Source organism: Amyelois transitella, chromosome 11 (genome assembly GCF_032362555.1).
Source record: "Amyelois transitella isolate CPQ chromosome 11, ilAmyTran1.1, whole genome shotgun sequence".
NCBI lineage: Eukaryota > Metazoa > Arthropoda > Insecta > Lepidoptera > Pyralidae > Amyelois > Amyelois transitella.
The window spans coordinates 2,086,128-2,111,490 of NC_083514.1; the positions used below are offsets into that span (position 1 = coordinate 2,086,128).

A 25,363-nucleotide genomic window follows, 5' to 3' on the forward strand; every position below is an offset into this window, starting at 1 on the left:
GCCTGATATATGCTCATTACTTAAATGTGCAGGCTTCCTTAGCATATTTTCCTCACCGTAAAGGCATCGGTTAATAATCCAACTTATGGACATAACACAAAATTACTTTTATAATTTTATTTTTATTTGGCGGCCTCTGTGGCGCAGCGGTAGTACGCTTGTCTGTGACACCGGAGGTCCCAGGTTCGAATCTTGGCCAGGGCATGATGAGATAATAACTTTTTCTGATTGGCCTGGCTCTTAGATGTTTATCTATATAAGTATTTATTATAAGATATAGTATCGTTGAGTTAGTATCTCGTAACACAAGTCTCGAACTAACTTCGAGGCTAACTCAATCTGTGTAATTTGTCCCATATATATTTATTTATTTCGGTAAGAGCTTAGATCAAAATGTTCACTTATTTATCATTATTCGCTCATATTGTAGTTCAACTTGCACGGCTGATCTCAACAATACGTTTTCAAAATTAACAATACCTACAACAATTCACAATTAACCGTAGAGTCTGTGGTTAAGCCTGGGGGAGTAGGGATGAGTGTTGGCGTCCGTTATCGATAAAATAAATGCAGTGTTATAAAAGGAGGTAATTGAATTCACTGCTTAATATTATATAATCTTACGTATAAATTATGTAAAATAAATAATATAAACCTGGATTATGCTAGAAAGTTTATTAAAAAAATATTACAATAAACTTTTAACCATGGCGTTTATTTTTTTATTTTTTATTTAATAGGCACACAAACAAATTACAGATAATACAGTACATCATTTCATCTACAAATTATAACTAAAACAATCATTACGATTTTATTTTTTGATGTTAATATATTTAAGAGTCCAAACATACGCATAAACTACTCGTATATGGATTTCTCTCTCTTAGAACAGGTTTAGCTTTTTTAGAACAGGTATATCTTCCTAATTTTTACCGTGCTCGTCTTTTTAATCCTGTAATGACTAAATCTGTCTTCCACGTAAGGATAAACACATAATAATAATATATTATATGGTAAGTGAAAGTAAAATAATATTGGTCTGTCGCATGAAATGATCAGCTTTAATTCTACATTTGAACAGACTAAATACAAATTATCGACATTTTTATCGATTATTCTGTCCATCCCTACTCGTCGAGGTCGGATTATCGAGTTGAACCCGCCCGAGCTCCGTGACTGACGGCTCAGAGTTCAACAACTTGACGGCTCCGCTTATTTTGCTTATTATTTTATTTTATCTGTGACTAAAACTAACTAGGTTTATACTCCTGGAGTTTCTTCGGGGCATCTTCATTGGAAAGAAGACCAGGGTTTGCTTGTTACCACGGATAAGGAGTAATTTATTAAGAAAACTAGCGACCCGCTCAGTCTTCGCATGGATAGCATTAATTAAGATATAAATCTTCTTCAGAAACCCCCTCCCTTTTCAACGGGAACAAAATCAGTCCAAAATTTTTCGAGATTACCGCATACATACAGAGAAAATATATAAAGACTTTGTAATTATATATTTATGTAGCGAGTAGTGATGGGAATGAAGTGCATATTTATTGACATTTTACATTGTCAACTGTAGGCAGCCTTCTTGTACGCCATAGACACGGTTGCTATGATTTTGTTTTAATTAAGAAAGAATGTCAAAATTATTTTTCTTGTCAAATATTTCTATTTTATGTTCAACAAATTTAGTTATTCTTACATACATACATACATAAAATCACGCCTCTTTCCCGGAGGGGTAGGCAGAGACTACCTCTTTCCACTTGCCACGATCTCTGCATATTTCCTTCGCTTCATCCACATTCATAACTCTCTTCATGCAAGCTCGGCGGTTTCGGGTACTTTTGACCTGACCCTTTACCAGGACGTCCTTAATTTGATCAAGATACGTTAGTTATTCTTATTTGCAAAAGACTAGTTTTTTTGGAAAAGACTAGTGTTTTCTGTAAAGTTAGGGTTTTTAAGCATCTTTAAGATACAAGGCGACATGAACAAAAAGAAATGACAAATAATATCTAGGTCTGTAGCGAGGGTTTTTCATAAGGTTCACGTTTCACGTAATAATTTAATTTTATTTTATTGTCGGAGTGTTATTATCAATTACCACATGTATAATAGAATTGCTAACTTATAGAGTGGGATTTCCAGCTAGTATAATTTATTATAAAAGCCCAATCTTAGAGTCTTACCGGAATCATGTTCTCAAATTAATGCCATGCCTCTAATTTATTCAATTTTATTTAATTATTTTAATGACGGCCAATAGGGTAACTCAATTACATAGATTGCGGATAATTTGCTAAGCTCTACCTATACTTACGTATCTAATGTTGATACTGAATATCTAAGGTTATGGGACTAAATTATTGGTCATAAACCCGACGGAAAGTTAATTTCTCGAATGTAAAATTATGTTTTTGAAGCACTGAAAGGTACTTACTATTTGCATACATGTTTTGAACACTTGGTGACAAAAATAAAGAAAAAAATAAAATTTGCGCGTTATGGTAATTGAGCTGCGCCGGAGTGTTTGATCTAAACGTGATAAGTCGTCACCTTTTATGTGGTGTTTTCATAAAGTGGTGGGAACCACACGGCAATATATAGATACTAATAATAGTAGTCGATAAAACACTAGATCTTATACATGCCGTGTGGTTCCCGGCATTAATAAAAAAAAAGAATAGGACCACTACATCTCTTCCCCATGGGTGTCGTAAAAGGCGACTAAGGGATAGGCTTATAAACTTGGGATTCTTCTTTTAGGCGATGGGCTAGCATTATTTGAATCTAAATTCTATCATTAAGCCAAACAGCTGAACGTGGCCTATTAGTCTTATCAAGACTGTTAGCTCTGTCTAACATCCAAGGGATATAGACATGATTATATGTATGTATGTTCATATGTATGTATGTATGTATGTATGTATATGTATGTATGTATGAATATATGTATGTATGTACGTTTGTATGTATGTAAATTAAAGTGGTCCTATTCTAAAGAACCGGGAATCACATGGGGCATTCGCCTTGATCAGGATTGTGTTACAATTAATTGCTTGAAACGTATCTCCAAAATCTCAATGTGGTCAGATAACATTTATGGCTGCCTTTGGGTGTAAACTAGCGCATTAATGTCTTCTTACTTAGTTAAGATTTGTTTGTTTTGTATAAAGAGTCTTCTAAACTTAAAGTTTACGTCTTTTAGATGATGGACCAGCAATCTATCATCTGTCGCTATCTATCAAATAAAAAACCAACGTGTATTTTGTATTTATAATTAAGTAGAAACAATAATATTGTATGTAATCTTCTACTAATGGAAAAAAAGAATAGGGCCACTCCATCTCTTTCATAAGTGTCGTAAAAGACGACTAAGGGATATGCTTAAAAACCTGTCACTATTTGAATCTCAATTCTATCATCAAGCTAAACAACTGAACGTGGCTTACCAGTCATTCAAGACAGCTCTGTCTACCCCGCAAGGAATAATGGCGTTTTTATATATAGGTATGTATGTAACCTTCTATAATTATTGTAATTTCATCATGTACCTTTTAACTCTTTGACCACCAATATTCTTTTCGGTGTGAAATATACATACATACATATCGTCACGTCTATTACCCTTGCGGGGTAGACATAGCCAACAGTCTTAATAAGACTGTAATGCCACGAAATATCATAGTAGATATGAATGAATATATTATAAATATTTATTAAGTATTCTTTCTTCTTTTTAATTCTTGTATTCAGCTTATAGTACAATAGTTAGATTTGTTAGATATTTGAGATAATTCTGATCTCACTGCGACCAGCTAAAGAAATAAGACTGAATATTAACTACCTCATTATAAACCATCAGAAACCGGAAATCATCTTATAATTGACGCTATCTCACATGAATTTCCGCCAAATTAACTCTCATTATAGAAATATACAGTCATAGGTATGTTTGAACACACGATACATTTCACATTGGTCAAGTTAAGATTTACATTCAGTTGAAATACTAAGCTTATTCAAAATAAAAGATCTAAAATAAAAAAGTATTCCATTTTCAAATTCAGATGCATATATAATAAACAATACAAAGCCGTGGATAAAAACAGCCTGGTAATAAAATTATATTTCTTTTTTATAAATCGACATCAAGCGGACAAATATAATAGCGGAGGATGCAACTGGGAAAACAAAAAACCAGAAAGAATTGAGATTTAAAAAATATATATTTATAAACATTAAACGCGCACGTAATATACGTTTATTTTATCTCGGACATTTCAAATCATGTTACAATGATCCGTGGTCACCGAGCGACTTGATCGAGAGTTTAAAACCTGTATTATTTATAAAGAATATAAAGCAACGCGAATCTCGAATCGCGAATTTAAAATCAGTATAAAAAAAAACAAGAATTTTCGAACTAATTTATTTTTAAAGAAATTTCTTTCATTCACTTTGCGACGACAAAATAAAGCCCCGTAGTATAGCACGCGCTACACCGTATTAATAAAGCGCGTAAAAACTATCGCCGTCCTGTTTCATGTTATAATAAAAAGCAAAACAGCGATAGTTTATCACGAGATTAAAAACTGCGTCGCATTCGTCGTTTATTTTCTCGTTATACTGAGAAAGACGAGTGAACTCGACTTTCTACTCGCTCAATGTGAATTATTTTGATACTGATAATGAGATGCATGTCAGCATAACAGATCACGACAGGCGATTGGTATCACGTCGCGATATTCCATCATTATATCGCGATTTGTAGATAAATGTTTCAGAGGAAATCGTATAAACAAATAGTCATCATAATTTAAGGACACAGTTGAATAAACTACGCGAACTATTGCTGTCCCATTTGCACGTCATAATAAAAAGCGAAACAGCGACAGTTATTTGCGTGATAAAACAGCGTCGCGCGTGCCACTCTATGTTCGTTAAAAATATTTAAACAGTTGCGAAAATTCTGTTGACATGACATGACATGCTTGTATGAATATTGATGGAGTAAGCTAACAAGTTTGCAAGACCCCAGCGAGGAAGGGGCTGTATGAAATTGGCGTTCTGCACAAAAAGCTACAAAGTAACTAAAGCAAATAAAAGAAATTTTGCTTCCATAACTTATTCACTCCACCGACATGAGTTAAAATCTCTTAAATTTAAGAAGAAGAAAAAATAAATATTCTCTTCGAGAATCCTAAGACTCACAATTAAGGGAAACACTATATATTTTACATTCTTAAATCCGAAACGAACAATACAAACATTTTCCATTACCAATAAACAATTACGTAGGTACTTAATAAACAAAGTAAAAATAAATTTTTCAAAAGAAATATCGAATTAGCATCGCAAGTCTCGAACAAGAACACTCAATAAAACTAAAGCAAATAAAACGATTTATTTTTTATTTTCAGACTAGTACATTCGAATCGCTGCATACGTCCATAAAACAGTGTATTTTATTGAATCATTTGTAACTTAAGACCGCACTGCATACATAAGTTTCCTTAACGCCACATAAAATGGTTAAGTTAGAGTCGTAATTTCCTTATTTACAGAAAATAGTATGTGTACTAGTCTCTGAACAAAATTAGGATTAGTAATATACGTTTAAGTTTCTTTAATTCACAAAAAGGTACAGGGTATCAATCAAACCAACTCAATATAAGTTATGGTCGGGGTAGGATTCGAACTTAAAGCAAGTGTGCATCTTAGGCAGGTTACTTTAAGACCTTGTAGCTATGATTCAGCTCGATCGCTACCAAAGGGAAGATCTTCCGCCAGGCTAGGTGAGATGCCTGGGGAACCGCGGCTCCGAAGATGTTGAGTCGGAGGTTGTATTTATGCTTCAATCTGTGAAATCTTTATTTCCGCGAATTAGACTCTTCGCTGCTATTGGCTGGGCGCGTCATTTTGTTCGTTATGATTGACAGTTGATGTGTGGCATTAGTGATGTCGCCAAACTGGTAAACTGCTAAACTTCAAAGTAATAAACCCATAACCTATCTTTTTCATCGTTTAGCTTTAACCACATAATGTCCTAGACATAGGTAATGTTAATACGAAACAATGTTACCAGGTGCCGTGTGGTTCCCGGCACTATTACAAAAAAGAATAGGACCACTCCATCTCTTTCCCATGGATGTCGTAAAAGGCGACTAAGGGATAGGCTTATAAACTTAGGATTCCTCTTTTAGGCGATGGGCTAGCAACCTGTCACTATTTGAATCTCGGTTCTATCATTAAGCCAAATAGCTGAACGTGGCCATTCAGTCTTTTCAAGACTGTTGGCTATGTCTACCCCGCAAGGGATATAGACGTGATCATATGTATGTATGTATGTTACCAGGTTAATTAGTTGCCTGATAATCGGGACATCAATCATAAACACATTTATATCTATATACATATAATTTAATGATTTTTCAAACCACACATATTATCCAGATTTATTGACCATAAATGTATTTAATTAGCAAAAATACAAGAAATTCTATTTTACTTTATGGCGGAATAACTGTAAAATGTTACGACCAGTAATTTGTAAATTTTGATATTCACATTTATGACCGAGATGAATGAGTCGAGGTTTATTAGTTAATTTCCCAGAGAATGCTGTATGAAAAGACTTGACAAAATACAAGAGAGTCGCTTACGATGATACGGTCATGTTCAGCCGAAGCCTGTTATCTAGGAAACAAAATAAAGTCTAGCCATGCCGCCTCCGCTGGGTAGGCCGAAGAAATTATGGCTGGATGCATGGTATATATATAAGTCGGGAATCGAACCCCGCGTACCAAACACCTTATAATGCACGATGTCATCAGGTATACGCAAACATGGGAGAGGTGTTGTAGAGAATAAATAAATGCATCTATAATCTTCAGTTCTTTGCGTCAATTTAAAAAAAAATTGGCCAAAAATAAATAAATAATAATAATATAAAACTTTTATCTTTTTTAAAGAATCCCTATCATATTTTTCTATAAAGTATAATTTCGCCTTTTTACTACTCTTGTTTGCTGCCAAATATTTCTTTCCAAATAGTTCTGTTCTGTAAATGAAATTTCATACTGATGTCTAAACACGATATTTCTCTGACTAATTAAAAAACTCTACTTGAATTCTTCTTGCAGGCGGTGAGCTATCCAAGAAGTTAATCTATCCAGAATTTAGTCATCCATTCACTCGTAAATAAATACATGACTTGTATCTATAATCTAATTATTTATTAACATCAAAAACTTATAATAAGAAATTACCCAACACCGAATCAACCAAAGTGCACCCATAACTCAAAAGCGACAAAAGAAAATGATGCAATATCTTCAGTGTGTTCTTTGAACACAATAGAAGCGTACATTTCTATTACAGCATCAAATGGCCATATATCAGGATGGTTGTCGTCTGTGTACAATGGCCTTTTTGGATCTGGGATTATTTTTATTGGTTTGTGTGGTTCACACGCTGACCGTTGGGATCTCGCTAGGGTTGGCAAAATTAAAAAAAAAATGGTGCACGGCTTATCAGCGTAGAAGCGGGAAGATAGACTTGATCGTGTCAAAAATATCAAAGAAATATATAATTTAAATACTTAATAATAGATGAAACACACATACATAATATCACGTCTTTATCCCGAACATCAGGAAGACTTATTACACACAAAAATCTTTGAAGTTGCTAATTTATCGCTCAAAAGAAGAAACCTAAGTTTAGTAACTATTCCCTTTGAAAATATTCACAAATATTATTTAGATCACATATCATTAGTCTGGTTTCATGCCAAAAATACAATAATCTCTCTACTTCTGCAAAATTTCATCTTACATCCTAAAAATAACAGATAAACTGTTTTGTTTGAAGAGGACTTAATTTTTAAATGCTTACAGCGCAATCTTAATATTGGAGTCGAGAGATATTGAAAAGTTGGTTGAAAGCTCATCGCCAAAAAGAAAAATCCCAAACTTATATACATAGGTAGATACAGTAATGTCTATATCCCTTGCGGGGTAGCGAGAGCCAACAGTCTTTTCAAGACAAAGCCACCTTCAGCTGTATGGCTTAATGATGGAATTGGGATTCAAATAGTGACTGGTTGCTATCCTTGTATTGTTGCATTCCCTACAAGAAGAATCGTAAGTTATTAGCCTTTCCCTTGGTCGCTTTTTACGACATCCATGGGAAAGATGGAGGACTACTCTAAAGTGCCCAAAGCCACACGGCAGCAACAAATCAATCCCAAATTTAATATATGCCTTATAAACATACATTCATAAATATTATAAGTGACTTGTGACAACCCTAGCCTCCTTGGCATGCAATGGGCCAGTAATAGAGATTTACGTGATCTAGTTTTATCTTCCTGGCGTGTAGGAACTGTACGATTTACATTTCACAGATTGATTTTAACGTCTGTAGGAGATTTGTTGTACTGATATAGACTTTATAATAATCATTTATTTCAGACTTGCGTCCATATCTTCATACATATCATTACAATAAATAGAAATACATAGATTAAATTACATTGATTAACAATTTATAAGTAATTAAATTAATCATTACATTAGATAAATTAAAATTAAAATAAATTATATTAAATTCAATATAATGTTAATTTGAAGAGGCAGATAAATCTATCTACTTCTCCAACTCAACATACAAGAATTTATACAGGAAGAATCAGTATAAAATAATAAAGTATGATTCCAGCTCCCGTCGCATGGCACGCGCGACTACTTTTTTTATCGCGCGAAGAATTATATACCTATCGCTGTCCCGTTTCACGGCATAATAAAAAGCGAGACAACCGTAGTTTTTCGTGCGATAAAAATGACATAAAGGGTGTTATGCTGCGGAGGCTAGGTATTAAATTTTTTTTTGTAACCCTTACGTGATTTTTTAAAACCTTTGGAGTTGCTATTGATTCTTATAAGGGTGTTTTAGGAGGCAACCTAAAGTTTGTACATGTATATAGCATTGTCTATAAATATTCCTTGTTCGTAAAAAAATCGTTACAGGAATTGGTGTGAAACAAGCAAATGATTGTAGAAATGAAAATATTTTACTTTTATGCTTACTTGTAAGGAGTTAAGGCATTAGCAAATTCACTATACGCATGAAAAAAAAGGGTATTTTTAGGTCTTTTAAAGGTAAGTAAGTACATGCAGAAACAGAGGCAAAAGGATGATGAGTGAAAAGAGACAGACTTATTGCTTTCGTTTATGTTCGCATTTTTTTAACATAATTTTTTAACACTCTCCGTTCAGGCAACAGAGCCTTGTAAAATTAATTCTGCAAGACTCGATAAACATATCAACAAACAGAACAAAAAGTTCTTGTGTGCCCATCTCATAAACTGCGGTACATTATCTGTGCCTTCAAATCCACAATGTGGAGCTAACAAACGGATATAATAGAGCTGCGCCCACGCACTCTATGATTTGTGACTCTTATGGTATATTACCATAAATTTTCAAGCGTCAAGGATGCGTTTGCTTTTTTGTCTCTGTGTTTGCTATCCGATTTTATAGCTGTAAGTTACGCCTATGTAATTGAACAATTTGTGATTGTGCCTCGTTTGCATAAGCTTAGGAGCTGGAGCTTGCAAATGTTAGAGTTCAACAAAAAATATGCCAACATATGGATCTATTTTGAAGGTTATATCACTAATGCTGTGACTGCTTCTGTTTTGATAAGACCGAGCTCTAAGTGTCGGCAGAGTAAGTGACAACAAAGATAGGGAGTTTTGAAGATGAAAATGCGATACCATTTGTAAGCTTTCATTCCTGAAAGTAATTCGAATAAAATTTACATTTCGCTAATTTAATCATGTCTCAACTAATCAGTTACAAAAATATTTGTTAATTTGCCAAAAATCGAATCTCGCCCATAAACTCGTGACATGTGACCACAAATTTTACTAATCGACACAAATATTGGCTTTTTTAAATAAAAAAAACTGTAGAAAATTATAAACACACAAAAAATAAAGTCTGTTAAATCACAAAAGGTAAAAACATTAGTTAAACCGGCGAACTTATTTCGTTACAGTGATAAATTTAAATGAAGCTTAAGATGTATTCGGGTATCGCGGTAAGTGGAATGATAGCCATTGCTTGCTTACAATATACTTATTTGTTAACTAAACTAAGCTAATCTTCTAAGTCCGTGCAAACATATCATTCCTAGGGAAACTTCCCACTACTTGCAATTTATGCACATGTTTTGTGATTTATTACGAGAGCTTCAAACTGTGATTTGTTTTTGACACATTGACAAACTCCACCCACGTGTACATCAAATTTGTCTCCCTGAGATGGTTATTTCGTCGATTTCATGGTGTGACAAAATAAGTGACTTTTTATATTTTCATACAAGTCTGGTTACGAAGAACAACACAGCATATTTGCCAACTGTTTCTATTCTCGCCCAGAAAAGTCAACCAAGAGAAAATAACTATTTCCAAAATGGAAACAATTTTTGTTCTTATTGTAATCATACAACCGCATTAACTCACTCAACGAACTCCGAATAATATAGAAGCGGTAATTACTGGTGAATGTGTCGTTGCAACTGATGAGAATTACCACAGGATCCACCATTTTCATATTCCATCTTAATTCTCTCATCTGCTTTCATTGCAAGACGACAACACATCATTCCTACAGTTTCAAATTTATTATGGCATTTGTGACTCACTATATCTTGGATCACTGCCATTATTTATTATTCCATCAATATCTTCAACGTCAGCAGTATCATTAAATCGATGATGGATTGTTATCAATCTACACCCACGGTTGTCAAAAGCACTTACTATAACGATATGTTATATCAGTAAGTTAGAGACAATTTGCAATATCTAAGTATTATCGGCCTCTATTGTCAAATGCTTGCTTTTAAGTTACACCTGACCACGATCCAGATTCGATCCGATCATTTTATATGAAGCGACTCCTTTATAACCTCCGTAACGTTTCGGGAATCCCAAGTCCATATCGTGGATCATGGTAAGCTGCACTATAAAAATATGCTTATTCTCTTTGTCGTTTTCAGCATCATGGAAAAGAGATAGAGTAGTTCCATGCTAAAGTACCAGGCATCACTCAAGAGAAAAATCACTAACACGTTACGAATAAAACCCTTTGATAAACAAACAAAATACTCGTAGATTAAAAAATCAAGCGAACGTAATCTAAAATGTGAAAAGTCTCAGCGTGTAATGACTCCTCCTAGTTTTGATTTTGTAGACTTGTAAAAACTAAACCCGTTTTTGCCTAGGATTCAATTTGCAACAAGATATCCTTTGTGTTTTGCGAATCACTTGTGTCAATATAAATATAATTAATCATAATAAAACCAGTTGCGCTTCTTCAATGTGGGGTCCATTTGCAAAATTGTATTTGTTGGGTGAAAATAGTAAACAGTGAAATAAATAGAAACACATTTTTAATCGTTCTTAAATTGTTGTAATTTATTAATCTAAATGAAATGAGTCGTTTGACGTCGTTATATCACTGTGGTTTGAGTGAAAGCCGTGAATGGCGTCTGTCTAGATGCTATAACTATGGGTCATAATCTTACAACCCCTACATCATCTCATCTTATGTTCTAAATGTATAAAGAAAAATGTGACTGGGTGATTGCCTGAAAACATATCAATGCACAGCTGAAACCGCTGTACTAGAGATTTGAAATTTAGCATCTTCTTCTTCAGCATGTTTCGCCCATTGCTGGGAATGCTTATTGCTGGGCATATGCTTCTCTAATATCATTCCACCTAACTCGATCAAAGGTTTTTCTGGCTTATCAAGGCGTGGTTTTATGTCGTTGGACCAGCGGGCTAATGGTCTGCTATTTGGCATCGCAAATTTGATATGTCGGTTCATCATTTTAGGATTGCGCTAAGAAAGGATTTCTCCCAAATCCCAGAGGGAATGGAAATTTGAGGGTATATCGTTTTACGCTGGCGGAGAGTATAAATCAATTTCAAGTTCACAAATTCTCAGGTATATTAGTTCCAATAGGCATTCCCTGCTATTATCAAGTTCATAGTCAAGACCAGCGCTGGGTAAAACAATGTCTGTGTGCTAATTCGGATAAACTGTAATGTTTTATGCATGCAAACTTTCGTCCCAAGCGGAGCCCGTTAGGAAACAAAACTTTCTGATTTAAGTAACCTGATTGGAACAAGCTTGAGGCATTTTTGTTATTTTCATCTAAACTTTACAAGAAATAATGTATTTTTCCTTCAATTTTAATCAGAAATCGGACATATTTATTTATTTCCCAGTATACATTTGATAAGCAAATAAAGAAATCATGAAAAAGAAAGCATATTATATTTCTGGGTGTGTTTAGGCGATGTATGTACAACAGGCGAAACCGTGGCGCGCCTCTACTAAAGCGGTTTAAGATAAAACATTAATTATTACTATAATTTTAATTTCTTCCAATCTTGCTAATCATACTGTCATACTAAACGAGATTTTGAGTAAATATAATACACATTAGTATACATAATGGTATATTTATATAACGATAATTCTAGTGCCGTGTGGTTCCCGGCACCAATACAAAAAAGAATAGGACCACTCCATCTCTTTCCCATGGATGTCGTAAAAGGCGACTAAGGGATAGGCTTGCAAACTTGGGATTCTTTTTCAGGCGATGGGCTAGCAACCTGTCACTATTTGAATCTCAATTCTATCATTAAGCCAAATAGCTGAACGTGGCCATTCAGTCTTTTCAAGACTGTTGGCTCTGTCTACCCCGCAAGGGATATAGACGTGACCATATGTATGTATGTATGTATAATTCTAGTATCTGGTAACCCTCGTATCACCCCAAACCTAATATTAAAGATCAAAGTTCATTTGCCAGTCAGAACAATCAAAGGTTCCCAAATCTCCAACGGGAACTCACCAACTTTACAAATTTCTACCGCGTTCGGTTTGTTTTGGTAGTTACATAATATTATGATGTAATATAATTTAACTAGCTAATAAAGCTGTGATTTTGTTATATGGAAAAACAATGTTAGCTCAGCCACACAAACTACTACTAATTATAAAAATAGTAAAAAGAACAATTCTTATAATTAGTAACTTAAGAAAATGAATGATTTAATTCCCTTTCTATCGTATTAGTCTTCATCAACAACAAGAGGTCGCATCAAGCAGAATCTAGTATCTAGTAAAATCCTACTCTCTATTACTTGTTTGTAAATATCCTTACTGGCAATGTTATTGTTTTCATTCTTCTATTTTTGTATTTGCAGTCTCAAGTTGTTCGTATCCAACCTCCGTTTTCAAAACGTAAGCAGTGCTAAGTATTTGTTTTGTATCCAATATCCTTAGCTGAGCTTAGTGGAGAGCTCTTCACCGATCGTCTGATCTTGGTGGAGGGTCCAAAATTAATTACACTGTACATAACGTATAGATAGAAGTACTCGGTTTAATGTCCCGAAATAATGTGTGCGATTAGCCACGGCTATTGTCAATCGGTGCGTGATTAAAGTTTCTTTTTTGTCTTATCGTCTCGTCTGTCTTTGAATAGATTAGCTGTTCATTGGGTGTTTTGAAATTATCATCGTCTTCAATACTCCCGTTAGTTCTTATTTGGTTTTGCTTTTGTGCAATCATATTCTGGTGGAATGTACTTTATTTTTAATTTACTTTTTCTCCTTTCTTCATGTATTTATTGTTTTTATAATTAGTTATAGGAAATTAAATTTACTGCCATATAAAATATCTCTATATGATCTCGTGTCAGCCTTCAATTTTTTTCAAAGGTCAGTTTTTTTTTTTTTTCAAACAAATATTCGAAATAACCGGCCGTTACACTTATTTTTATTTGTGTAACTCAAAATCGTCTATACAATTTTTAAATCTCAATAACCTATGAAATCAGTTCGAACCGTACAATTTATGTTCCTCGCTTCCTCCCAAAACGACTTTAATGTTTCAATAAGCTGGTCTTAACAGTGGTTCTTTACAAAATAGACCCGACCATTGACGACGCTTTGAGTTCTCCCAAGCATTCGTCTATTTGTTAAATTTAAATTGAATCCCTCCGTGGCCAGAATCCTTCTCTCAATTGATTTATTGCGCATGAACCTATCACATAATTAACTTTTACGACTCCATACCAACTTTTATAGGTAGTTTGGTTAAATTCAATAACGATTACTTGCTCACTTTACGATCTTGTCCTGTTTGGAACATTTCATATTTTTACGTTTCTATTAGTCAGTTACCTAATAGCAATAAATATTCAATTATTATATCTCAATTCTTAATTTTGTTAAGTAATTCAGTTTTATCATTGTTGATAATTATTCTCCCCAAAAACTCATTTCTGTGTACGACAATTACCTTATCTAAAACAATTAATTATTCTCTAAATTAAGATTGAAGGAAACTCTCGCTTCCCTTTTTGTGAGATAAGTACTCGTTGCTTTTATTTATTAAAGTACGAAGGGCCCGACTTGTATGAATTACCTAATTAAACGAAACGTAAATTAGGTAGTATTGTTTCATACAAGATGTAATTTCAGAGTAATCAACAGAATTCGTGCCTCGGGAAACAAGATACAACACAAAAGGAACATCAACAAACGCGATAATTTATATCTCATCTTATCTTTAATTTATTTGAGTATCATTACATGAAATAAATATTACACTCCTAGAAATTCTCACTGCTGTCCGTCTTGTAAAAACAATCTTGTTTTTAGATTGCTCATAAAACAAGTACATTCTCTCGGAGAAGAAATGTAATTATCCTAGAAAAAGTGAAGGAACAAAAACATGAAACCGATGTTGAGACTCCAATGAATTCTAAACGAGAAGCTCTCGAAGAATAGCGCATAAATAAATAAAGGTCTGACCTTTGCATTCGTTGGCGTCCCTCGCCGTGGCGCGTCCCCAGGGCCTGTCGAAGTGGAAGGGCTTGCATCTCTCGCAGTCCCTCCCGGCGGTATTGTGTCTGCACTCGCAGGTCAGCTGCTGCACCCCGCCGACGCTCGACACCTCACCAGCCTTCATTGGAATGCATCGCGACGCGTGTCCATTGCACTTGCATCGACCGCCCACAGCGAAATCAGACACGGCGTAATGTTGCGTCCCCGGAGCCGCCTGCTTTTTGGAATCAATCTCATCCCCCTCATTCACCATATGCAGACGATCGAACACAACTCTTACATCCGTAGCTGTCACCCAGTCTTGCAGCACAGGGGATACGTCGAAATTAGCCGCGCTCGGACGACCTTCCAGGGTACTGAAGGCTAATCGAGCACCAGCGCTACTGTCGCCGGCCAACCTATGGGAGTCGGAGCATCTAGCTTCCTGCTCGTTGGCGGCGGTCACCGTAGCTCTGTTAGACTTTCCGTACGCCTGCCTGCACTGACTCGAGTAAAACTGAAACGGTTGCCATGTCACACCGTAATCGGCACTTTTGTAAACTGCAACAGAATCCGGACGAGCCGCTTTCGGGCAGAACTGGAGGCTGACGTAGGTCAATTCGTATTTTTTTCCGAGGGAAAGGGTTAGGGAGACGTTATCACGAGGGGAGTTATAGGAGGCGGGTGGCAGAGCGGCGGATCTCCAGCAGGTGACATCGTGAGGGTTGTTGAGGTCGGTGAGGTGCGTGGGGGGGTGTTTCCGGTCGGATCTGGCGGCGTCGCAGATCCTGCAGGCGTTGTCGGGGTCCTGATCTCCTGGGGGGTCGCAGAGTTGTTCGGGGCCTCTCTTGCCGCAGGTGGAGGAAGCGACGACGGTGGCTCCGAAGGCGGCGTTGACGAAGTCAGGGATGCATCGTTTAGGGCGTCCTTCTTCGTAGCAGGGGTCGGGGGGGGCGGCGGTGAGGGCGAGCGTCGCGGCGGCGAGGAGGGTCACCGCGCGGGGCAGCATGTTCACTCACAACACTCGCGTAAAGTCACAAACTTTCGGATGCTATCGCGCCGGTACGTCAGGTCCGGTGGGCAGCCGCCGGCAGACTGCCGTGGCGGGGCGCCGCGCGAGCTTTCCGCTCCGCTACCGAGAGCTTTGTGCGTGTACGTATTGAGCTACTTTGGAGAAAGTTTTTTTCAGTTTTTTTTTTATTGGAGGCTTTGTTGTTTATAGTGGCATTTGTTGTAGTCTAGATATTTGGTAAAGATTTCACTGTTTTAAGTTAGTAATTAAATATCCAAACACAATATGTAGTAACACAATATTTATAATCCCTTTTATGGTAGAGTTAACAAGTAATTAAAAAATATATTACTATTTTTCTTAGTATATGGGAAAGTAAAATTACGATATTATTAAGTATGTAGAAGGTTGTAAAAACTATTACTTACTAGAGTTACAAAGTTAAAAAGCCTATATTTGACTAATTTTTTAAATTTTATATTAGTACCCTGTTCGTGTAGAAATACTTTTTTTTTTATAAAAGGTTCAGATTTTTTTTTATTACGGGTATAAAATATATAGACTTAGATAGTTAGATAGGTAAAACTCTTTATTGCACCATAAGAGTAAAACAGCAAAAAACACACAGAAATGGCACAAAGGCGGACTTATCGCTAATGCATAAAATCTCTCTAAAAGTGTCCTAATGTGAACGCTGCCCGCTCCATCCTCCGCTAGTAATTACTGAATGCAACTCTATTTTGCTGACTCTAATTCATTAAACATCCCCCGCTATCATAACGTGACAGTGTGGTGTAACAACATTAATAATTCTACTACTGATAGAATCATACTGAGAAATTGCAGTAAAAATAAATCATTTAACATGGAAATTAATTATGATGAAATGAAGCTTGAAAATAAATTGAAATATTTAATTCAATTGAACGTCATGATTTGCGTCGCAGAAGAATAGGATTATTTTTTTCTAAGGACTTCTCCTTTACTCGTCCAAGAACCTTAAAAGGCGACTAAAGTGTAAAAAAGCTAAGGGTTCCCTTTCATTCGACAAATTTCTTTTGTCCTTTTTTTGTTTCGCATAACGAGTTACGCATACTATTTTTTGTCATAATAGTTTTTTGGCATAATTTGTTTTGGCATACTATTTCAATAGGCATAAATATAGTTTTGACTAATTTATTTCTTGCGCGGAGCAGATGTAGTGTAATGCCTAAAAAGTTATGCCAAATAATATGATGCGTAACAATTATTAGACTAAACAAAGGTATGCCATGTAAAATTATGACACAAAATTTTATGCTAATAGATAGAGAACCTAAAGCTAAAACATATGCATCCAAATTTCCTTAGATTTTCATTTCCTGGTCAGGTTTTTTTTTGTCAAGCTTACCTAAGTCCTGGTTACGTCCTGTTCCTCTGGAGAGCATTCCTTTTATTCATTTCCATTCTTCCTCGGCAGAGAGCCCGGGGTGCGCATTTGACCATGACCCTGGAGTAGGTAAATCAGGTAAACAGCTAGGCTAGTGATTACCGTAACTTTTGCAGGGGAACCTGACCCGTATTAGGTCATGTAACCATCCAGTTGTACGAATGTGCAGGTTTCCTCACGAAAAAAAAATCGTGAGGAAACCTGCACATTCGTACCGTACGTCACCGTAAGAGCGGATCGCACATTAACTAATTTACATAATGGAAAGATCTACATGACCGAGGTAGGATTTGAACCTGTTCTTATGCGTCACGCTTGTGTTCTGACGCCTTATAGTTTTGACTAACAATTAACAATGTAATTGTGAAAGTAAGTTTGTTTGTCACCTCTTTACAGTTATACCACTGTCCTTAAATAATTTTGCATACATTTAGTGCGGATATGCGGAAAAGGTCACACACGCATTTTTAATTTTTACGCAGGCGGAGTCTAAGACTTAAACTACATACATACATATGATCACGTCTTTATCCCTTACGGGGTAGACAAAGCCAACAGTCTTGAAAAGACTGATAGGCCACGTTCAGCTGTTTGGCTTAATGATAGAATTGAATTGAGATTCAAATAGTGACGGGTTGCTAGCCCATCGCCTAAAAGAAGAATCCCAAGTTTATAAGCCTATCCCTTAGTCGCCTTTTACGACATCCATGGGAACGAGATGGAGTGGTCCTATTCTTTTTTTTTTTATTGGTGCTGGGAACCACACGGCACAAGACTAAAACTAGTTTTAATAAATTTTATAAATGCGAAATTAAGTTTATTTGATTTTCCTTTACGCGTTATCTACTGAACAAATCTTCTTGAAATTAAGCATACATACACATACATACACACATACATAAAATCACGCCTTTTTCCCGGAGGGGTAGGCAGAGACTACATCTTTCCACTTGCCACGATCTCTTGAAAATTAGAATCTATATGTACTTATATAAGATTATGTATTAGTCTGGAATAGGACATAAAGTTTTCATCCCGATGGCGCATAATTCGTCGCTTTTTGATTAACTAAATCCGCGCGAGAGCAGCTGTACTGTAACTATTGAATAAATAAAATCATTTTTTAGGTCTGTCTGTTCGCTCTTATGTCTATAGCTTACCTGAAAATACTAACATCTCTCGTCGATTTTTCGCTTCATTCCAATATTTCTCAGTATCTACTCGTATAAACAAGGTGGTAATATTTTTCCAAAGCTACCCTTAGGGGTGACTAAAGTGTCGGGGCTGAGGGTGGCTTATGAATTACAGTCAAGTTGCGTTCGCCGCCACAATGCAGTCTGCAAACGTTAATACGAAGCTGTCTATGATGAAATACTATGAATTTACTTCATTACTACTTATTACTTAGGTACTAGCTGCGTCCGCGTGGTAAAGTTATTTTGGGCATCATTGAAGCCCTCAAGGATGAATAATTTAACCCGACTTTTTTTTCACATTTTCCATTATTTCTTCGCTCCTTATAGTTGGAGCGTGATGTTATATAGCCTAAAGCATTCCTCGATAAATGGTCTATTCAACACAAAAAATTTTTCAATTCGTACCAGTAGTTCTTGAGATTAGCGCGTTCAAACAAACAGACTCTTCAGCTTTATAATATTAGTATAGATTGTTATTGTTAGCTTTTAAGAAAGGTCGGAGTGGGAACACCTAGACGAACGTATCTTGATCAAATTAAGGACGTCCTGATAAAGGGTCAGGTCAAAAGTACCCGAAACCGTGGATGAAGCGAAGAAAGTATGCAGAGATCGTGGCAAGTGTAAAGAGGTAGTCTCTGCCTACCCCTCCGGGAAAGAGGCGTGATTTTATGTATGTATGTATTGTTATTGTTTTACTGAAAGTGACAAAAGAAATGTATTTAGCCCAGAAAGCCCTTGCCTGCGCCATAATACAGATGTCGCTAAACTTAAACATTTACAAACGTACCTACCTAATTTTAATGTTACCCGCTGTATGACAAAGCGAAAATTATTAAACAGGTGCCGTGTGGTTTCCGGCACTGTAAAATAGAACCACTCCATATGTTTCACATAGATGTCGTAAAAGGTGACTAAGGGACAGGCTTATTAACTTGGTATTCCTCTTGTAGGCGATCAGCTAGCAACCTGTCACTATTTGAATCTCAATTCCACCATAAACTAAAAGTTGCAGATTTCAGTCTTTTCAAGTTTGTTGGCTCTGTCTACCCCGCAAGGGACGTGACTATATGTATGTAAAATCATAAAACACCATTACGACCTGTGACTCTGACCAATAAAAAATAAAATCCCTTACAATTGTTACGTCCGGAACGAGGAAAGAATTTCAATTTAATATCGCTGGCGTCATAGAAATGAGATTTTACGAGTGACTATGGTTCAGAATCGCAGAAGTTGATTATTTAGATATCTACATACGCTAGTCTTTATTTCTACTTGTGCAAATCACTAACCTTGCCGGAATTTAATACATACATACATACATAAAATCACGTCTATATCCCCCGCGGTGTAGACAGAGCTAACAGTCTGAAAGCCAAACAGCTGAACGTGGCCTACGTTCAGCTGTTTGGCTTTCAGATAGAATTGAGATTCAAATAGTGACAGGTTACTAGCCCATCGGCTAAAAGAAGAATCCCAAGTTTAAAATCTTTATTTAATTCCGGAATTTAATTCCGTGGAAATTTGAAGAAAATGATTACCAAAATGCAAATATATTCATTGCTCGTATCAATTCCTCTTCTCATTATTGGCTTTTGTCTCGGTTGTATCCTCACCAGTGTGGAGATGAGCCCGGGGTGTGCCTTTGACCATGGATCCTGGATAGGGCGAGTCAGATTTTTACACGAAGCGACTCCCGTCTGACTTCGCAACCTTTGCAGGGGATAACCCGTATTGTATCGATCATGGTTACACATCTAGTTGCCTGAATGTGCAAGTTTCCTTACGATGCCACGTTCAGATGTTTGGCTTAGTGATGACTCGCCTAAAATAAGAATACCAAGTTTATAAGGCTATCCCTTAATCGCCTTTTACGATATCGATCGGAAAGAGATGGAGTAGTCCTCCATTTTACCTTATTAAGTATAAGATTAACATTATAATTTAAATTAAACGGGTACCTACTTAGTTGTTACTGTTATACTAACACCTATCTTTTAAACCGGGGGTTATAAATTCCTTCAGGAGAGGAGACATAAACTAACGTTTAGATGGGGATGATTAGGGTGTACGTTGACACATATAAATCACCCTCTAATACCCAATAACATTACGCATCAAACCTTTGAAAAGGGTTCGATTTGCTAAGATGTGAGAAACAAGGAGATTTGGTAAATGAAACACCTTAATTATCGGGAACCGCGGAGTTTTATTTCTTTGGGAAATTTGGTAAATATTTTCTTGCTGGATGCATTTACGTGATTTATATAAATATCGAAAAACAATTATCTCTTCAAATCATATATAATTTTTCTGAAACTTCTAAGTCTTAAGTCTTTTTGAGACTAACTTATCAGTGCCACTAAACCCACGGTACTACTGCGCCTAAATCATCTAAGTGGTCCCATAACGGGACTTAGTGGGACTGTTCTGGTATAGAAGTAAATTCATACTTAAGGTTTTAACAATTTCCATGCTGTGGTAACCGACTTCAAAAACGAGAGGTTCTCAACCCGAAAATGTTTCCCACATCCATAAATTATTTTTTCGTATATGTCTCCTTAATATCTGTCATCATTTGTCTGGATCAGTTCGCGGACACGGAAGTGAGTAATTACCGTTCGGTGTCCGGAGATAAGGGTATAATTACATCTACCGTGCGCAGGCAGAAAGGCGGCCTAAAGGCTGCCTAATTGAGTTACTATGTCCGTTGGAACCCGGAATGTGTGGAGGAGCGTTCCAGTGTTATTAGATTGAGTGCGACATTTGTTACGTGAATCGGAACGTGAAGAAGTTAGGAATTTAAAATTCGAATTAGATTTTTCGAATTTGAATTTTTCCATTCGAAATGTTTGTGATTTAAAAGCACGAGAAGATACCTATGTAAGTACCTAGTACATATTATTTTTAGAACTAAGATAACATACGGGAGGTTTTTTTAGAATAGAGTTCGCAATTAACGTTAAAATGACTTAATATTATTTTCTTGTTTGTTAGCAATAATATTAATTTATATATATACAATTAATATTAATTTAGCATTTAAATAACCATTCTGGTCTGAATACATTTTTGGCGTAGTTAGAATAAAAATAAAATGTGTATAAAAAATTAATCAGTATTTTTATAATTTTCGAACATAAAATTTGTCTTAAGCCTAATTTTGTGACCATTAGCCACACAACACAATCCTAAACGTATATATATACATAAAGTGAATTCATACGTTCCTTGTACATTTCCTTAGTCAATCTACTTTCATTCTTGTACACCGCCAGTAAAATAATATTTACAGGAAATGAGTTATTCTCTATAATACTTGAATCACCTAACCTAGTAGGTCAGCCTGAGGCTACTGTCAAAAGCGATGTGATGTGGCCGTAGAGGCATAACATGTCTATTTACGAAATTCAAGTGCGCAGTATAACCAAGAAATGACAGTGATACACAAAATCCGTAATAATTTAGTACATACATACATACATATAGTCACGTGTTTATCCCTAGCGGGGAAGTCAACAATTTTGAAAAGACCGACTGACTGATGACTGATAGAATTGAGATTCAAATAGTGACCGGGTGCTAGTCCATCGCCTAAAAGAAGAATCCCAAATTTAAAAGCCAAGCGATTGGCTTTTACTTGTCTACACCCATGCGAAAGAGATGAAGTGGTCATATTCCTTTTTATTTTTGTGCCGAGAACCGTACGACACAAAAATTTTGTCCTTTAACTTTTTAAAATTTTAAAGCCTTTAAAATCTCAAAATGTCAAGAGAAATGTTTCACTAGTATGTTTAACTGTTTATAAACGCACAAATGTTAATACTTAACCAAGCTTATATTTGGCAAACATATATTTATATCGATGTTACCATTCTCTACTCGGATTTTTGTAAATATAAGGCGTTAAAAGAGGACTCCCACAATTCTATGTCCTCTTCTTAATTGGAAAAAATCAACTTGACCTCTCACCGGAATGTCCATAATTCGATTAAGACACTTATACATCTATGATTCCCTTGAAAGATATCTGGAAATAAATGCATCGCCTCAACCCCAAAAAAATATAATTTTATACTCTACCTCACCTTGAAGTCCTTAATTCGATCAAGACACTTATTCATCTGTGATTCCCTTGATACCTGGAAATAAATTCATCGCTTCAACGCTAAAAAACTTGCATTGCGCACTCTATATAACAATACGCACTCAATGAACATGACCCTTATCCATTCAACGATTTCTCGGCAAAAGTACAGGTGACCCTGAGGCAGTTTTATATATATTCCTTTAATTTCATAGCATGTTGCTGACATTTAACATCCTCTTGGGGTTTTGTCCTGGTTGCGCTTTTGCCGTGTGGTTCCCGGCACAAATCAAAAAGAATAGAACAACCCACCCTATCACTTTCCACGGATGTCGTAAAGTCGACTTAGAACAGGCTTGTAAACTTGTGATTCCTCTTAAAAGAGATGGGCTAGCAACCTGTCACTATTTTAATCTCAATTCTATCACTAAGCCAAACAGCTGAACGTGGCCTATCAGTCTTTGAAGACTGTTGGTTCTATCTACTCCGCAAGGCATATAGATGTGATTATATGTATGCGTTTTTCCTGGACTAGAGCCCGAGGTGTAGTATGATTACGATAAAGGAGGCGGAAATTGAAAGGTGCGAGTTGTAATTAATCTAACCCGAATTGGATCGATCATGGTTATTAATTTTATTGGTGCCGTGTGGTTCCCGGCATCAGTAAAAAAAAGAATAAGACCACTCCATCTCGTTTCCATGGATGTCGTAAAATACGACTAAGGGATAAGCTTATAAACTTGTGACTCTTCTTTTAGGCAATGGGCTAGCAACCTGTCACTATTATAATCTCAATTCTTTCATTAAGCCAAACAGTTGAACGTGGCCTATCAGTCTTTTGAAGACTGTTGGCTTTGTCTACCCCGGAAGGCATATAGGCGTGATTATATGTATGTATTCTATTAAATATATGGCAAACAGCTGAACGTGGCCTATCAGTCTTTTGAAGACTGTTGACTTTGTCTATCCCGAAAGGGATATAGACGTGATTATATGTATGTTTGGTTATTAATTTCGTTATCTGAATGTGCAGGTTTCCTCGCGAGGTTTTCATTCACCATTATTCCCCATCAAACATCGAAAAATGCCTGAAATGCAGGTCATAAATCTAGTTCAGGCATAGATACATTTTTTATCTTATCTTGTAGTTGGTTGATAAACATCTAACTGAGGCAACTCGGTAAAGTTAACACATCGATTCACATACATACATATAATCACGTCTATATCCCTTGTGGGGTAGACAGAGCCAACAGTCTTGAAAAAACTGATAGGCCACGTTCAACTGTTTGGCTTAATGATAGAACTGTGATTAAAATAGTGACAGGTTGCTAGCCCATTGCCTAAAAGAAGAATCACAAGTTTATAAGCTTATCCCTTAGTCGTATTTTACGACATCGGACACACGGCACGGTATTAATAACCATGATCGATCCAATTCGGGTTAGATTAATAACTACGCACACCTTTCACTTTCTGCCTTCTTTATTTATTTATTTAAACTTCTGTGCACAAAATACAAATGTATAGCTCAATTGGCGGACTTAATGCTGGAAGCATTATCTACCAGTCAACCATTTCCTTTATTGTAACTATACCACGCCTCGGGCTCTAGTCCAGGAAAAACGCATACATATAATCACGTATATATGCCTTGCGGGGTAGACAGAACCAACAGTCTCAAAAGATAAATATGGGAGTTAAAATCATAATATACATACTGTCTGGAAAAACTCGACGGCCACGTTCAGCCAAAATGGCTGAACGGTAGAAACAGGACTCATATTTTCTTCTACCTCAACCTTTTGCCAGATGGCTTTATAATCTGATTACCGATAGTTATTCTAAATTCTAGAGTGCCGTGTAGTTTTCGACACTTTAGAATAGAGACCCACTACATGTTTTTCTCATGGATGAAAAAACGTAAAACACGATTAAGTGATAGTTTTTTGAACTTGGTACTCCTCGCAACCTGTCTCTTTTTAATAATAAATATATACGGAACAAATTGCACAGATTGAGTTATTTACATAAAGCCATACAGCTGAACGTGGCCTTTCAGTATTTTCAAGATTGTTGGCTTTGTCTACCCCGCAAGGAATATAGACGTGACTGTATATAATGTACCGATAGTTCCCAATAATGTAGCTAGATATTCAAACAGGATTCCTTTTAAAATATCTTTCTTTATTGGTTTGCCACGCTAAGTCTTTATTTCTCACTCAGCCAAGCTTAATTTACACATAATTAGTTTTTACATACGTAAATTATGCGCATAGTTAACATCCATTACGCGCTGACACCTGCAAATATTAGCTTCACGTATCAACCACGCGCAATGGTTTGGGTGTAAGCCATAGTTCCTGTAGAGTTAGCCTCATTCAATACCACAGACATAGATCTCACTACATACTGTCAATGCTCATGAGTGTATTAGGTTTATGTAGGTGTGATTACGGATAAATTAGTATTAACCTTAATATTGATAAATTAGTATTTTTAAAGAAAAATCGAAATATAATAAAAAATATCTTGTGGAATATTTTTTGCTATTAACCATACGTGCTTTATTTTCGATTTTTTTTTTATCCCTACAGTGTTTTAACTAAAGAAGTGGACTATATGTACACGTGGCTTTATTGAAAAAAATGGTGCAGTGCAGTTTGTTACCGTTTCTTTTGCATTAACGCTTTCGAAACGGCGGTAGTGTTGTGAAAAA

General features: G+C 36.0%; 1 protein-coding gene across 1 annotated transcript in view; it reads right to left on the reverse strand.

The window, feature by feature from the left end:
• Positions 1 to 15,996, reverse strand: part of LOC106135150 (netrin-B) — a 152,957-nt gene extending 136,961 nt beyond the window's left edge. The window contains exon 1 of the mRNA XM_060946506.1: positions 14,909 to 15,996. Coding sequence (XP_060802489.1) covers positions 14,909 to 15,929 — 1,021 coding nt within the window. The 5' untranslated portion in view covers positions 15,930 to 15,996. The remainder of the gene's footprint in view (positions 1 to 14,908) is intronic.
• Positions 15,997 to 25,363: the final 9,367 nt, after the last annotated feature.